Source organism: Zootoca vivipara, chromosome 16 (assembly GCF_963506605.1).
Source record: "Zootoca vivipara chromosome 16, rZooViv1.1, whole genome shotgun sequence".
Lineage (NCBI taxonomy): Eukaryota > Metazoa > Chordata > Lepidosauria > Squamata > Lacertidae > Zootoca > Zootoca vivipara.
This window is the reverse complement of record NC_083291.1, coordinates 36,650,266-36,664,840: the sequence shown is the minus strand read 5'-3', so window position 1 is coordinate 36,664,840 and position 14,575 is coordinate 36,650,266. Positions and strand designations below refer to the sequence as shown.

At 47.2% G+C, this 14,575-nt stretch overlaps 1 protein-coding gene across 1 annotated transcript; it reads left to right on the top strand.

Moving 5' to 3' along the window:
* The first annotated feature begins 246 nt into the window (after positions 1–246).
* EBP (EBP cholestenol delta-isomerase) lies at positions 247–11,485 on the top strand. The gene is made up of 5 exons (XM_035097067.2): positions 247–347; positions 5,713–6,082; positions 6,836–6,872; positions 8,565–8,695; positions 10,270–11,485. The coding sequence occupies exons 2-5, from the start codon at positions 5,767–5,769 to the stop codon at positions 10,479–10,481; spliced, it is 696 nt and encodes a 231-aa protein (XP_034952958.2). The 5' UTR covers positions 247–347; positions 5,713–5,766; the 3' UTR covers positions 10,482–11,485.
* The last annotated feature ends 3,090 nt before the right edge of the window (positions 11,486–14,575 follow it).

Here is a 14,575-nt window from a genome sequence, read left to right as displayed (position 1 = left end):
CAAGTCAGAAGTCGCGCAGAGCCGGCGGGCGCATCTAAACTTTCATAGGTCTACGGAAGGAACAAGTAGTAGATCTATGAAATGAACTCACATCGCCTCAGCCGCTCCGCAACCAATCATTACGCTGGGATGCCCGTGACGTTAATATTTACGCTCCCGTTGGAAGCGTAGGTGGTCGCCCGCCTCCGACTCGCTGCAAGATGATTGGGTGAGATACCTGCCAGGCAACACCAAAGGGAAACCCTATTGGCTGTAGAGGTAATAGGGCGATATCGGCGAGGGTGGCAGCTGCTGAGCTGCAGGTTTATTCGTCCTGCAGGCGCCTTTGTGGATGGAGGGCAGCGCTGGTAAGTAAGGGCTCGAAAGTGCATTTATTGCTGGGGGGGGGAAGGCATGCACCGGTGCAATGCATTGTCATCTCACTCCCTAACCTCGGATTGTGGGTGGTAGTGAGGAAAAAACTTTGTACATGCCCAGGGGCATGCGAGTTCGTCTCTGAGGAATGGGAATCGGGAGAACTGTATTCTTTGGCGATCACTCGTAGCCGAGTAAGATTGTCTCACGGTCTTAACAGTGAGTCCGTAAGTGACAGTGGAGGCCAATTCTGGATACTTCCACAGAGGGGACTTAGGTGTCCCAGTTGTTGGTGCTTATAGTACATTTTTAAAGATTTGCCTTGAGAAAGTTTTTGAACCTCTTTGGTTGACCACCAGCATTACGCTTCCCATTTTTAAGTTCGGGATAGAGTAGTTGCTTTGGAAGACGATCATCAGGCATCCGAACAACGTGACCAGTCCAACGAAGTTGATGTTGAAGAATCATTGTGACACTGGTGACCTTAGCTTCTTCCGGTACACTGGCATTCGTTCGCCTGTCTTCCCAAGTGATATGTAAAAAATTTCCGGAGACACCGTTGATGGAATCTTTTGAGGAGTTGGAGATGGTGGTTATATGTGGTCCATGTTTCACAAGCGTTCAGTAAGGTTGGTAGTGCAATAGCTTTGTAAACAAGCATTTTGGTTTCCCTGCGAATGTCCTGATCCTCAAACACTTCAATTAGGAAATCCAGCATTGCACTCGCGAAGCTCAGGCAATGCTGGATTTCGACATCAATGTGTGGAAAGCTAACTGCCCAGGTAGGAGAAGTGATCGACGTTTTACAACATCACACCATTGAGTTGGATTTGTGGCGCTGCAGAGGGGTTGTTTTGTGCTTGTTGGTGCAGCACTTTGGTTTTTTGGATGTTGAGCGATAAGCCAAGCTTTTCGTAAGCTTTTGCAAGGATATTTAAGATGGTTTGGAGGTCATTCTCTGAATGTGTGCACACTATGTTGTCATTTTGGACAAACAGCTGTGCATGGAGGCACAGGTCAATTCTGTGTCCAGGGCAGCTGTCTACCAGCTCCATCTGGTATGCAGGCTGAGACCCCACCTTAGAGTGGTGCATGCTCTAGTTATCTCCTGCTTGGACTACTGCAATGCACTCTATGTGGGACTACCTTTGAAGGTGACCCAGAAAACTACAACTAATCCAGAATGCGGCAGCTAGACTGGTGAATGGGAGTGGCCACCAAGACCACATAACACTGGTCCTGAAAGACCTACATTGGCTCTCAGTACATTTCTGAGCACAATTCAAAGTGTTGGTGCTGACCTTTTCAGCCCTAAATGGCCTCAGAGAAGGAGCATCTCCACCCCCATTGTTCAGCCCAGACACTGAGGTCCTCCTCCGAGGGTCTTCTGCTGGTTCCCCCCGCTGCAAGAAGCGAAGTTACAGGGAGCCAGGGCCAGGCAGAGGGCCTTCTCAGTACAGTGGTACCTCGGTTTATAAACACAATTGGTTCCAGAAGTCTGTTCATAAACTGAAGCGAACTTTCCCATTGAAAGTAATGGAAAGTGGATTAATCCGTTCCAGACGGGTCCGTGGAGTACTCAACCTGAAGCGTACTTAACCCGAAGCATGGGTGTAATTGGTTCCGGAAGTCTGTTCATAAACTGAAGCGTTCATAAACTGAAGCAAACTTTCCCATTGAAAGTTATGAAAAGTGAATTAATCCGTTCCAGATGGGTCCGCGGCGTTCGTAAACCGAAAATTCATAAACCGAGGTGTTCATAAACCGAGGTTCCACTGTAGTGGCGTCTGTCCTTTGTAACGCCCTCCCATCAGATGTCAAGGAAATAAACAACTATCTGACTTTTAGAAGACATCTGAAAGCAGCCCTGTTTAGGGAAGTTTTTAATGCTTGATGTTTTATAATGTTTTTAATATTCTGTTGGGAGCCGCCCAGAGTGGTTAGGGAAACCCAGCCAGATGGGCAGGGTAGAAATAATAAATAATAACATGTATAAATAATAAAGTGTAGGATCATGGCAATGAAAATAATGAATAGAATTGGGGCAATAACACAACCCTGTTGAACACCTGATCTCACTGTGAATGGTTCACTTTGAGAGCCATTGTTATCTGCAATTGTTGCTGTCCAATTATCATGGAGGAGCCAAATGATGTTCACAAATTTATCAGAGCAGCCAATTTTCAGAAGGACAGTCCACAGGGCATTACGATTTACAGTGTCAGAGGCCTTAGTCAGGTCAATAAACGTCATATACAGGGGTTGATTTTGCTCTCTGCATTTTTCTTGAAGCTGACAAGGAGTGAAAATCATGGCCACTGCCCCTAGACGGTCTTAAACCATTTTGGGATTCAGGAAGGTTTGCCACGGATGTAGTTAAGAGACGCTTTGCTAAGATCTTTACAAGAATTTTGCTGGCCGCAGCTAATAAATGCCTTGATAGTTAGCTTAATCCATTCTGTTACCTTTTTTTAAAAAATAGATTGATAATTTTGGCATCCCTAAGTCTACTGAAGACTTTGGCTTCTCAGATTTGGAGATACTGCAATCTCATCTCTAATTTGTTTTTGCGGAATTTGTAAGAAGACTTCAGCAGCCACAGGGGTGTTGCAATTAAGGAGATGTTGGTAATGTTCTTCCCAGCGCAGTGCAATAGTTTCTTTATCTTTTAGAAGTGTGGTACAGTTTGTTCATCGTAGGAGGCATATGTCATGAATTATTGGCCCATAGATCAGTGTTTCTCAACCTTTTTTGGGCCATGGCACACTTGTTCCATGAAAAAAATCACAAGGCACACCAACTCTGTGCCGCCCTATAGGTACGCGACGCCTTTTCCTCGGGAGGAGACCGTTGCCTATTGTTCTCGCCTTCCTGCCCCCCTCTTCCCACCACCACTGAAGTTGTGCGACAGACACCCTCGCTGCTTTGTGTGTGAACCTGGGCGACTGGCGTGTGTGTGTGTGTGTGTGTGTGTGGATGTGAGTGTGCGCGCACATGAAGGGGAGGGGGCAGCTGGAGCGCAATGCGCACTGCTGACGCCGGGCCGGCTTGGGCCCACTGGGGAGTGAGCGGAGAAGGGAAAGAGGCCGCGCCGGTGCTGCTCAGCCTCGGCGCCCACCTTCTTCTCGGCAGCCGCCGCTTCTTCTCCGAGCCCCGCGGCCTCCGCAAGGTGATGGGCCTTGAAGCGCAGCCCCCTCCGCCGCCACCACCACCACCGAGCTCCCACCGCCTGAGGCGAGGGAGCGACAGCCGCAGACGAGGCTGAGGAAAGCCAGGCCCGTCAGGCCGCCGCCGCCGGCCCCGTTCGTTGCGTGTGGAAAGTTTCGGTTGGTGGACTAGAAGCGGAGAGCGGGGCGCGTGAGGCGCCGCCGGCGAGAGAAGGGATGGGATCTCGGCCACCGCAACTGCCGCCTTGCTGGGGACGCTGAGAGGGGGAGCTGTGGGAGGAGGGGCTGCGGCGAGGCGGGCGGGTGGCTGGCCCCCGCCTGCCTGCCATTGATCGCCCCTTCCCGTCCGATCACGGCCGCCCGGGTGGGCGGGCCGCCTCCACCAGGATGATCACAAACACGCACGGCTTCTTGTGGTCGGACCTGGAGACTCGGGCTCTGCTGGAGATCTGGGGGGAGGCGGCCGTGCAGAGCGCCCTGGACGGCAACTTTCGCAACAGCCATGTGTACCGGGACGTGGCTTGCCGCCTGGCCGAGCTGCAAATCGCCCTTCTCGTCGCCGCACGTGGCGGCACACCAGCCAGCGTTTCGCGGCACACTAGTGTGCCGCGGAACAGCGGTTGAGAAACGCTGCCATAGATGGTCTTTGTGGCTTTAAAGAAACTGTGTATCATGAGTGTTGGCTAAGGGCTGCATCTCTTGAGCTTTTTTTTAATCCACCAGGTGTTCTTTAATTCTCTGGTTCTTCTTTGAAGCTCAGCCTTAGCGTTGGCATAGGTTTTTTTCTTAGTGGCACCGTTTCTGTCTCTTTGCCACATCTGATAGATCTTACTTTTCTTGTACATCATGCATTCAATCTCACTGTCATTCTCATCAAACCAGTCCTGATGTTTCTTGGTTTGGTATCCAATAGTTTGTTCACTGGACCAAGCTAAAAATATCTATTACTGCAGCCTGTGAACAAACCAACAAACCAACGCTAAGGCTGAAGTTCAAAGAAGAACCAGAGAACTAAAGAACACCTGGTGGATCACTTATAAATGCCATCTCTAACTCCTAGAAAGATTCCATCAATGGTGTCTCTGGAAAATGTTTACATATCACTTGGGAAGACAGGCAAACTAATGTCCGTGTACTGGAAGAAGCAAAGATCACCAGTGTTGAAGCAATGATTCTTCAGCATCAACTTCGTTGGACTGGACATGTTGTGCGGATGCCTGATGATCGTCTTCCAAAGCAACTACTCTATTCCGAACTTTAAAAAGGAAAGCGTAATGCTGGTGGTCAACAAAAGAGGTTTAAATATGCTCTCAAGACAAATCTAAAAAATGTAGTATAAACACCAGCAACTGCGAATCACTGGCCTGTGAGTGCTCCAGTTGGAGACAGCCTTTACCAAAGGCGTCGTGGACTCTGAAGAAGCTTGAACTCTGGGTGAAGAGGGGAAATGAGCTAAGAGAAAGGTATGTTTTGGAAGATCCTCACCGTGATCAACTCCTGCCCAGAAAGCTATGTCCCCACTGTGGAAGGATGTATGGATCCAGAATTGGCCTCCACAGCCACTCATGGACACACTGTTAAGACCATATTTGTGGAAGACAATCTTACTTGACTACAAGTGATTGCCAAAGAAGAAACAAGTACCTGCTGCACAGCGGGTGCAATGTGGTTTGGGGGAAACAGTCTCATGGGCCCAGTTTGACCAGAGGTTCCCCGTCCATGGTCTATATCGTTTTATGTGGAAGGTGTAAAAATATTGTGATGACCAGGCTGCTGCTTGTTAGGAAGACAGCATACAGAATTCTTCATCTGGAAGTGGTTTCCTGCTTCCTCTAAGTGATCTACTACTTCTGGAGTCACCTTATCTAATAGTGGTTTGGAAACAAAAGATTCTTAAAGGAATATATTCTGGACTACTAAACAATGGGGACCTATATGTAAATCTGCTGGTTAGATAACACATTGATTGAATTGTATATGTAGTCTTTCCACCCCTTTTGATAAGGGCTGCAGTTCTAGTTTTCTGGACACCCCATGACCTCAAATTACATTGTCCTGTATACTTCTAAGTTCAAGCATTTCCCATAGTTGTGACAATGGTAACTCATTAGCCACGAATCTGTATTCATTTTACATTCATTTATAGCGAATTAACAGTCTTCTCATTACCAACTCTGTTTCTTTATTGCAGGGCGAAAGAGCATTCACAGGTTTCAGAAGCTTGGTTTAGTTCTCCTCGAGTGCCATGGGGTTAGAAGCGAAGCACCTTGCTGTTCCTCACCCTTATTGGCCTCGAAACCTGGAGCTCCAGCACTACATCCCCAATGACCGCCCCATGTGGCAGATATTGACTTTCCTCTTCTCTGTCTCTGGGCTCCTGTTGATAGTGACCTGGGTCATAGCAAGATGGCAGAACAGGACAGCTACCCCGCTTGGAACCTGGCGCTCCTTGGCTATCTGCTGGTTTGCTATCTGTGGCTTTATTCATGGTGTCATTGAAGGCTGGTTCAGCCTGTACCACAAGGAAATCGCAGGGGACCAGTCTTTTCTTTCACAGCTCTGTAAGACTGACTTGATTTGGGGGGGGGGGGAATGAAGGGCATGTATGGCAAAACAGCAGAGTTCTTCTCCCAGTTCTGGGGAAAGTATGTTGTAGCAGGTTAAATAAGGGGAGCATTATATAGACTCTCACCATTAACATTTTATTTTATTTATTCAGTATCTGTCCCGCCCTTTCTCCCAAAACCGGCAAATAGAACAAAGTAGCTTTTTTTTTTTTGCAGAGATGTGGTTAAACCACTGAGCCTAGGGCTTGCTGATCAGAAGGTCGGCGGTTCGAATCCCTGTGACGGGGTGAGCTCCCGTTGCTTGGTCCCAGCTCCTGCCAACCTAGCAGTTCGAAAGCACGTCAAAATGCAAGTAGATAAATAGGAACCGCTACAGCGGGAAGGTAAACGGCATTTCCATGTGCTGCTCTGGTTCGCCAGAAGCGGCTTTGTCATGCTGGCCACATGACCTGGAAGCTATACGCCGGCTCCCTCGGCCAATAATGCGAGATGAGCGCGCAACCCCAGAGTCGGTCACGACTGGACCTAATGGTCAGGGGTCCCTTTACCTTTAATATGCTTGAATTGGCTTTGTTTCCACTTGGAAATTGGGGCTGAATTCGAAAGTCGGAACCGTTCTCTTTACCTGGGTAGTACTAATTGCTAGTTAGTGAAATACACAAGCTTTTCAATTCATGGGAAATTTTGTGCTCCTCAGCTTATTATAATCAATGTTGTGCCTTTTTTTCTCTCCTCACTATGTTATAGGGAAGGAATACGCCAAAGGTGACAGCAGGTACATCATGTGAGTGTCTGCCCTGAGGGGGGGGGATAGCTGTTTGTCTATATTGTAATGGAGGGAAAGGATTCAGTCATGCAAAGATCCAGTACTGAACCATTAGAAACAGAACGATTGGTTTGGGGGAGCACTAACAGCTTTAAAAGGCTATAGGTGCATATTTTAAGCTACATCTTATAACATGGCAGCCCATAAGGAGGTAAAGTGGGGGACAGCGCCGAGGGCCTTCTGGCGGTTCAATCATTACGAGAAGCCAAGTTACAGGGAACCAGGCAGAGGGCCTTCTCGGTAGTGGCACCCACCCTGTGGAACGCCCTCCCACTAGAGGTCAAAGAGAACAATTACCAGACCTTTAGAAGGCATCTCAAGGCAGCCCTGTTTAGGGAAGCTTTTAATGTTTGATGGATTTCTGTATTTAAGAATTTCTGTTTTTTTGGAAGCCGCCCAGAGTGGCTGGGGGAACCCGGCCAGATGGGCGGGGTATAAATAATAAATTATTATTATTATTATTATTATTATATTATTATTATTATTATTATTACCCTGAGTCATTTCTCTTGTGTTTCCTCAGCAGAGCTTGCATTTTGGAGTGAATAATACTTTACCTGAGAAGCCACTGCTGTTGGCATTAGATGGTTAACATTTTGCTTACCGCCTGCAGGGTGATGGCTAATTGTTAGCTAGCAGCTGTTGAGTATGTGCTAAATGCTTCTAGGGGGTAGCCATGTTAACCCGTTGCAGAAAAAAACAAGAAAATTTGTCTTGTTGTGCCTTAAAGAAGAAGACATTTGTTATAGCCTAAGCTAGGCTTGGAGCCAGGTGGCGCTGTGGGATAAGCCACTGAGCCTAGGGCTTGCTGATCAGAAGGTCAGCGGTTCGAATCCCTGTGACGGGGTGAGCTCCTGTTCCTCGGTCCCAGCTCCTGCCAACCTAGCAGTTCAAAAGTACGTCAAAATGCAAGTAGATAAATAGGAACCGCTACAGCGGGAAGGTAAACGCCGTTTCCGTGTGCTGCTCTGGTTTGCCAGAAGTGGCTCTGTCATGCTGGCCACATGACCTGGAAGCTATACGCCGGCTCCCTCGGCCAATAATGCGAGATGAGTGCGCAACCCCAGAGTCGGTCACGACTGGACCTAATGGTCAGGGGCCCCTTTACCTTTACCTTGGAGAAACTTGGGCCTGGGGTATCAAATGCAGTCTCGGGGCCTCTCTGCCTGGTTCTCAGGATTATTCCCCAGGCAACACCTCTGCTCCCCAAAACACTCCCCTTGAGTGAGTGGTTCTGCCTGGCTGGAATGTGTCCTTGGACTCTTGTGTCCCTAGATGAAGGGGAATCTCTGATTTCTGTGCAGTTGCAATGCAGCCTGTTGTACAAAGTCACATCCAGAAAAGCTCTGGTTGCTTTTCTTTCTGGCCCCATCCACCAGTGGAATGTGGCCCCTAGAAAGCTTTCTGCAGGGTAGTGTAACCCTTGGGCTGAAAAAGCACACACGCACACACACGGCATAAGCATTTGTGGGTTGCACAAGTCTGTTTCTTAATAATGCTTCAATTCATCTGATATTGGCAGGTATGTAAACAGATAGAGCAGGGGAGGTGGAAATGTGAAGAGTGAGACCAGAGAGAAATGCAGTGCAAAAAAAGATTGGATGCTTCTCGACCCCCACAAGTGATTTCTATTTCACTTTTGTCCTCCAGATCAGACAATTTCACAGTTTGTGTGGAGACCGTCACAGCCTTCGCCTGGGGCCCCCTCTGCATCTGGACTGTGTTAGCATTTCTTTCAGACCAGCCCCACCGGTTTGTGCTGCAGCTGATTGTGTCACTGGGTAGGTGTATGAGGCAAACACAAAGACAGATCTCGAAATATTATGACGGCTGAGCTCAACTGCATCCTAATCCCATGTGCCTTTTCATTCTGCCCTGGAAGAATGCCTTGAAATGTTCCTGGCATCCATAACCCCTCACCCTTGTCTTCTCCTTCTCCCCACTCCAAACAATTTTTTAAAAAAAATCTCTCACACACTCAATTACAACCACTGGAAAACTAGGAAGCTCATGAAACTAGGAAATTTGGGCTGTGTATCTTTTTTGTCTGGTTCTAATCCAGACGTGGGGAACCTTGGGCCCAGAGGCCAAATGGGGCTGTCCAGATCTCTTGCGTCTGGCCCTCAGGGTTCTCCCCCAGGCCCTGCCCGCTCCTGTGCCAGACCCTTCACTGGCCCTGCTCAACTCACTTCCTTGTGTGCTTTTGTGTCTCTGGAACTGTGGTCATGCTTTTCACTTACCTGGCTGGAGAGATGTGTGTGAAAACCTCTGAAGTGTTCATGACTTGAATATAGCCTATGGGACAAAATTATTATTTATTTATTCCAACAAATAGCTTCCAACAAATAGCAAAATACATTAAAATATCACAGATTAAAAACTTCCCTAAACAGGGCTGCCTTTAGGTGTTTTTTAAATGTCAGGTAGTTGTTGATCTCCTTGACCTCTGATGGGAGAGCATTCCACAGGGCGGGCGCCACCACCGAAAAGGCCCTCTGCCTGGTTCCCTGTAGCTTTGCTTCTTGCAGTGAGGGAACCGCCAGAAGGCCCTCGGCGCTGGATCTCAGTGTCCGGGCTAAACGATGGGGGTGGAGACGCTCCTTCAGGTATACTGGACCGAGGCCGTTTAGGGCTTTAAAGGTCAGCACCAACACTTTGAATTGTGCTCAGAAACATACTGGGAGCCACCGTAGGTCTTTCAAGACTGGTGTTATGTGGTCTAGGCGGCCACTCCCAGTCACCAGTCTAGCTGCTGCATTCTGGATTAATTGCAGTTTCCGGGTCACCTTCAAAGGTAGAGCGCATTGCAGTAGTCCAAGCGGGAAATAACTAGAGCATGCACCACTCTGGCGAGACAGTCTGCGGGCAGGTAGGGTCTCAGCCTGCGTACCAGATGGAGCTGATAGACAGCCGCCCTGGACACAGAATTAACCTGTGGCTCCATGGACAGCTGTGAGTCCAAAATGACTCCCAGGCTGCACACCTGGTCCTTCAGGGGCACAGTGACTCCATTCAGGACCAGGGAGTCCCCCACACCCGCCCGCCCCCTGTCCCCCCAAAACAGTCCTTCTGTCTTGTCAGGATTCAACCTCAATCTGTTAGCCACCATCCATCCTCCAACCGCCTCCAGGCAATCACACAGGACCTTCACCGCCTTCACTGGTTCTGATTTAAAAGAGAGGTAGAGTTAGATAGAGAAAAGCAGGAGTCGAAATTGTTCCGCCACTCTAGCCACACACATCGCTGGTAAGTGGCCCCCAGATGGTTGCCCATGAAGGGATGTGGCCCCTTGGGCTGAAAAGGGTTCCTTACCCCCTGCTCTAATTGGTTGTCTTGTCTCTACCATTCACTGCAGGCCAACTCTATGGAGATGTTCTGTACTTTTCTACCGAATATCGCGAGGGCTTCAGTCACAGTGAGCTAGGGCACCCGATATACTTCTGGTTTTATTTTGTCTTCATGAATGGTTTGTGGGTCATCATTCCTTCTATCCTCATCCTGGATGCATGGAAAAACCTCAGCACTTGCCAGAAGATAACGGATGCTGGCAAATTCAAGAAGCACTGACCTCTTGCATAGTGGATCATCAGGAACACATTTGCCATTGGAGAAGCACTGGAATAATTCAGGGATTGGTTGGCTACTTTCTGGTGCCTTGTCTAGGTCCATTTCCTCCCCTGCCCCCATCAACCAGGGACATTCTCCAAGTATCCACCAATTAACCCTCCTCGGGATTAAGTGGAATAGCCTTCTGTATCTATTTTACAGCTGCTGGAATATGCTCTGTCCTGCAGCTTCTTCCAGAAGAGATTCCTCTCAAAGACCCCTGGAACTGAGAGTTGGGGCAAGGCAAGGAGAGTGTGTTGAGGGAAAGCCCCGTTGAACTTGGTAGGTTTTTATTTTGAGCAAATGGGTTGCAGGTCCCATTATGGATAACCTCCATGATTCAATTCTGTATTAGACTAAGCAGAGCAGTGCTATGAAGACTTCGTACAGTGGTACCTCTACTTACAAATTTAATGCGTTCCGAACGCACATTTGTAAGTCAAAAAAAATCGTAAGTCGAATCCCATAGGAATGCATTGGGAGAAAAAATTCGTACGTCGAAGCAGCCCTATCTAAAAATTCGTAAGTAGAAAAAATCCTATCTAAACCGCATCCAAGATGGCGGATGGAGCTCCATTCGTAAGTAGAAAAATTCGTAAGTAGAGTTATTCGTAAGTAGAGGTACCACTATATAGGGCTCTGTGTGACTGCTAGACCCAGGGTTATATCTCAAGCTGAATGAGGCTGCACAGTGGAAGCATCCAATTAGTTCTTTTAATTTCTGTTTGGGATGCTTGTGTAGCACAAAATCCGCCGTTAATAATATTACGTAGATTTCACATCTAGATCTCTTCTTAAGAGGGGACCTTTCTCCTGCTTTTGAAACAAGTTTCTTTTCTGTAAACTGTGCTCCTAAGCATTCCAATACATTTTCAAAGGAACACCTTCAGTACCTCCCATATGCTGCTCACTGGTTTTGTAAAATGAGATACAATTGTTTTCTAAATAAATGATGATCCACCTGCTTCCTTGTCTGTTGAAATTTAGATCTGTGTGCATGGCAGGTGGGGAAGTATGTAAGGAGGCCAAGAACAAGCTCTGCTTGGTGGAAATCTTCATGCAAAATTCTATACGATGTGCTTCTACTTATGTTTAAGAGTTGCCTTAAATCAGGCAGCCTGGCTGAATAGTTACTAGGGTTGGGGAAAGTGGAGGCAGTCCGGAAGCTAAGTCCGGCAGCCAGGCACTCCTCAGCTTCCAAAAAAAGTTCCAAAACCGGAACACTCATTTCCAGGTTTGAAGTGATCAGGTTCCAAGAACTAAGCTTTTCGAAAACTGAGGTACCACTGTATTTATTTCCCCCAGTTTGAACTGTATTTCTTTTCCTCCCGGTGCTGATTTTCTTGAGTCAAAATGAGAGCACAGTGGTACCTCGGTTTGCGACTGCAATCCGTTCCGCGGAGGTGGTCGCTCGCCGAAGGCACACTTCTCCGCGTGCGTGAAGCGCCGATAGAGCACTTCTGCGCATCCGACGCCACGGAACCTGGATGTAAACACTTCTGGGTCCGCGGCCTTCGCTCGCCGAAGCGTTCGTAAATGGAGGTAGTCGTAAACCGAGGTTCCACTGTACCCCTAAACATTTTTTTAGAAAAAAAGCACTGAGTTATACCATAAAATTCTATATCGATGGAAAGACAATTTAATGAAGAATATAATGCAATAACTTTTATGAAGGATTGTTTATTACAACAGCAGCATAAAGAAGAAACGTGAAACACAAAAAATGAGATATACAGGTTAAATTTCTGTGTTGGCACTTTACGATAAATAAGTGGGCTTTGGGTTGCAGTGGGCACTCGGTCTCTAAAAGGTTCGCCATCACTGGACTAGAAGCCCTCATGGTTCCTTCCAATACTACAGTTCTCTGATTCTATATAACATGTGGTTCCATAGTTCGTGGGCAGAGTATAAGTTCTTGGCTTGTGAATTGGTTTAAAGAAAAACAAAGAGGAAACAGGATATGAAATAAAGTACAGCATTTGATAAGTAAGTGCCTGTTATTCATTACAAAAGTCAGTGAAACATGACGCGGTGTATTTGTTTTCCATACAAGCAAGCATAAAGAGAAAGCACATTGCAAAATGAACCTTGGGGTACAGACTGTCAATTTAAAACCAGAACAAAACCCAAATCTAACATTCTTCCCCCTGCTCTCTGAAGACACAAAAAACTGAGAATGAAACTCTGAATAAAGACAAATCTAGCTGGTGGACACACTGAATTCTTTAAGCTGCCTTGTAGTTAAAGGTAAAGGGACCCCTGACCATTACGGTAGGTCCAGTCGTGACCGACTCTGGGGTTGCGCGCTCATCTCGCATTATTGGCCAAGGGAGCCGGCGTATAGCTTCCAGGTCATGTGGCCAGCATGACAAAGCCGCTTCTGGCAAACCAGAGCAGCACACGAAAACGCCGTTTACCTTCCCGCTGTAGCGGTTCCTACCGGTATTTATCTACTTGCATTTTGACGTGCTTTCGAACTGCTAGGTTGGCAGGAGCTGGGACCAAGCAACGGGAGCTCACCCCGTCACAGGGATTCGAACCGCCGACCTTCTGATCAGCAAGCCCTAGGCTCAGTGGTTTAACCCACAGCGCCAAGCAGTAAAGATGTCTTCTACTGTTTCTAACATTTAACTGCTGCCCTGTGAATTACTCAGGAAAGCAGTGCTGTTAGGTCAAAAGCAAAATACGAGAGGCTATGCTGTTCCTAACCTGGTGGATGCATGCAAAATAAGAGGAAACACAAGAGGCCTGTCAGATCAAGAGAGACCCACTTGCCACCTGGGTGAGGGAAAGCAGGGTCGGGGAAGAGGGGGCTGGATGTGGTCTGTGGGGCACCTATTGGCAGAAACTTTAAACTGAACCTGAACTGGATGTTTTAATTTCTTTTAGTATTCCGCGCTAAATGTCCCCTAAACTGGAACAGCCATAATGGAGATACAAAGTGCAATGTAAGTTGTTAAACCAAATTACAGTACAATCAAAAGTACATTTAATATGAAATACACCGACTTGAGTCCCACCAGGGAAATATAATAAATAAATAAAATAAAAATAGTAATACACAATACCTGATCTGGATGTATCCTTGTATGGGCCACAGGCAAAATCTGCCGAAGGAGAAGCATTTGCCCACAACAAGCAGTGAAGAAAAAGCAAAACACCGAAGAGCATAAAAGGGACATTGGGGGAAGGGGAATATTATCTTTCTGGATTCTGGATTCATGAACAAAAGAGGTATTTCCCAGCATGCTTTCCTCACCTGACCTTGCTCACAATCATAATGATTAAAACCCTGGTAGAAGGGTGGTTTTCTACAACCTTTTCAACCTATCCTTTATTTTGCTATTAAAACCGTACCATTTTACTGAGTGGTGCTTACTCCCAAGTAAATAAATATGTGATTCTGTAAAGGTATGCAGCCACAGCAAAGAGAGGGTTGGACTTGGGCTAGTGGCATGGGCACAAAATTTTTCAGCCATAGCGCTCATTGGGTTACCTCACCCCGCTACCTCAGAGTATTGTGAGAATAAAATGGGGAGACCCGCATGTTTAAGCTTCTCGGTGGCAGAGCAGAGTAGGAATATGATTTTGTCCTGTGACCTCCAGGTATAGAGTGGTATTGTGGTATTGTGGGATGTGAAACACAAGAGCAGTCAAGAACAACATCCCTAGAGTGGACATAAAAGGGGACGTCTGGACCAGCCAGTCAGAACTTCCTGATTCCTCTTAGACTGGGACAGACTTCCTCTGCATGTGACTAGAGGTGGGCGTGACCTCACCTGTCCAGGTAACAAAAGAGCAGGACTGGTCAGCCATCTCTCTCTCTCTGACTACATTAGTCAAAGAAGCAACATCTGCTTAACCTAAGATGCTCTCTTGCCAGGAGAGGACAAAGGGGCTGTCTCATTATGGGATAGTTTCCAGGTGTATATTACTTTTCTAACTTAAGTCTGCCTTCTGGGATCCAATTGTGAACAGAATGTGTGAGTAAACTCTTTTTAAATACTTGTATAGAAGTCTTTTTTATGAGCGACTAAATGGGGACTTACCAAGGA

Coding starts and splice junctions, on each gene's coding strand:
- EBP (XM_035097067.2), top strand. CDS start 5,767: ATGGGGTTAGAAGCGAAGCACCTTGCTGTTCCTCACCCTTATTGGCCT. Junction 6,083..6,835: donor GTCTTTTCTTTCACAGCTCT/GTAAGACTGACT, acceptor ACTATGTTATAG/GGAAGGAATACGCCAAAGGT. Junction 8,696..10,269: donor GCAGCTGATTGTGTCACTGG/GTAGGTGTATGA, acceptor CATTCACTGCAG/GCCAACTCTATGGAGATGTT.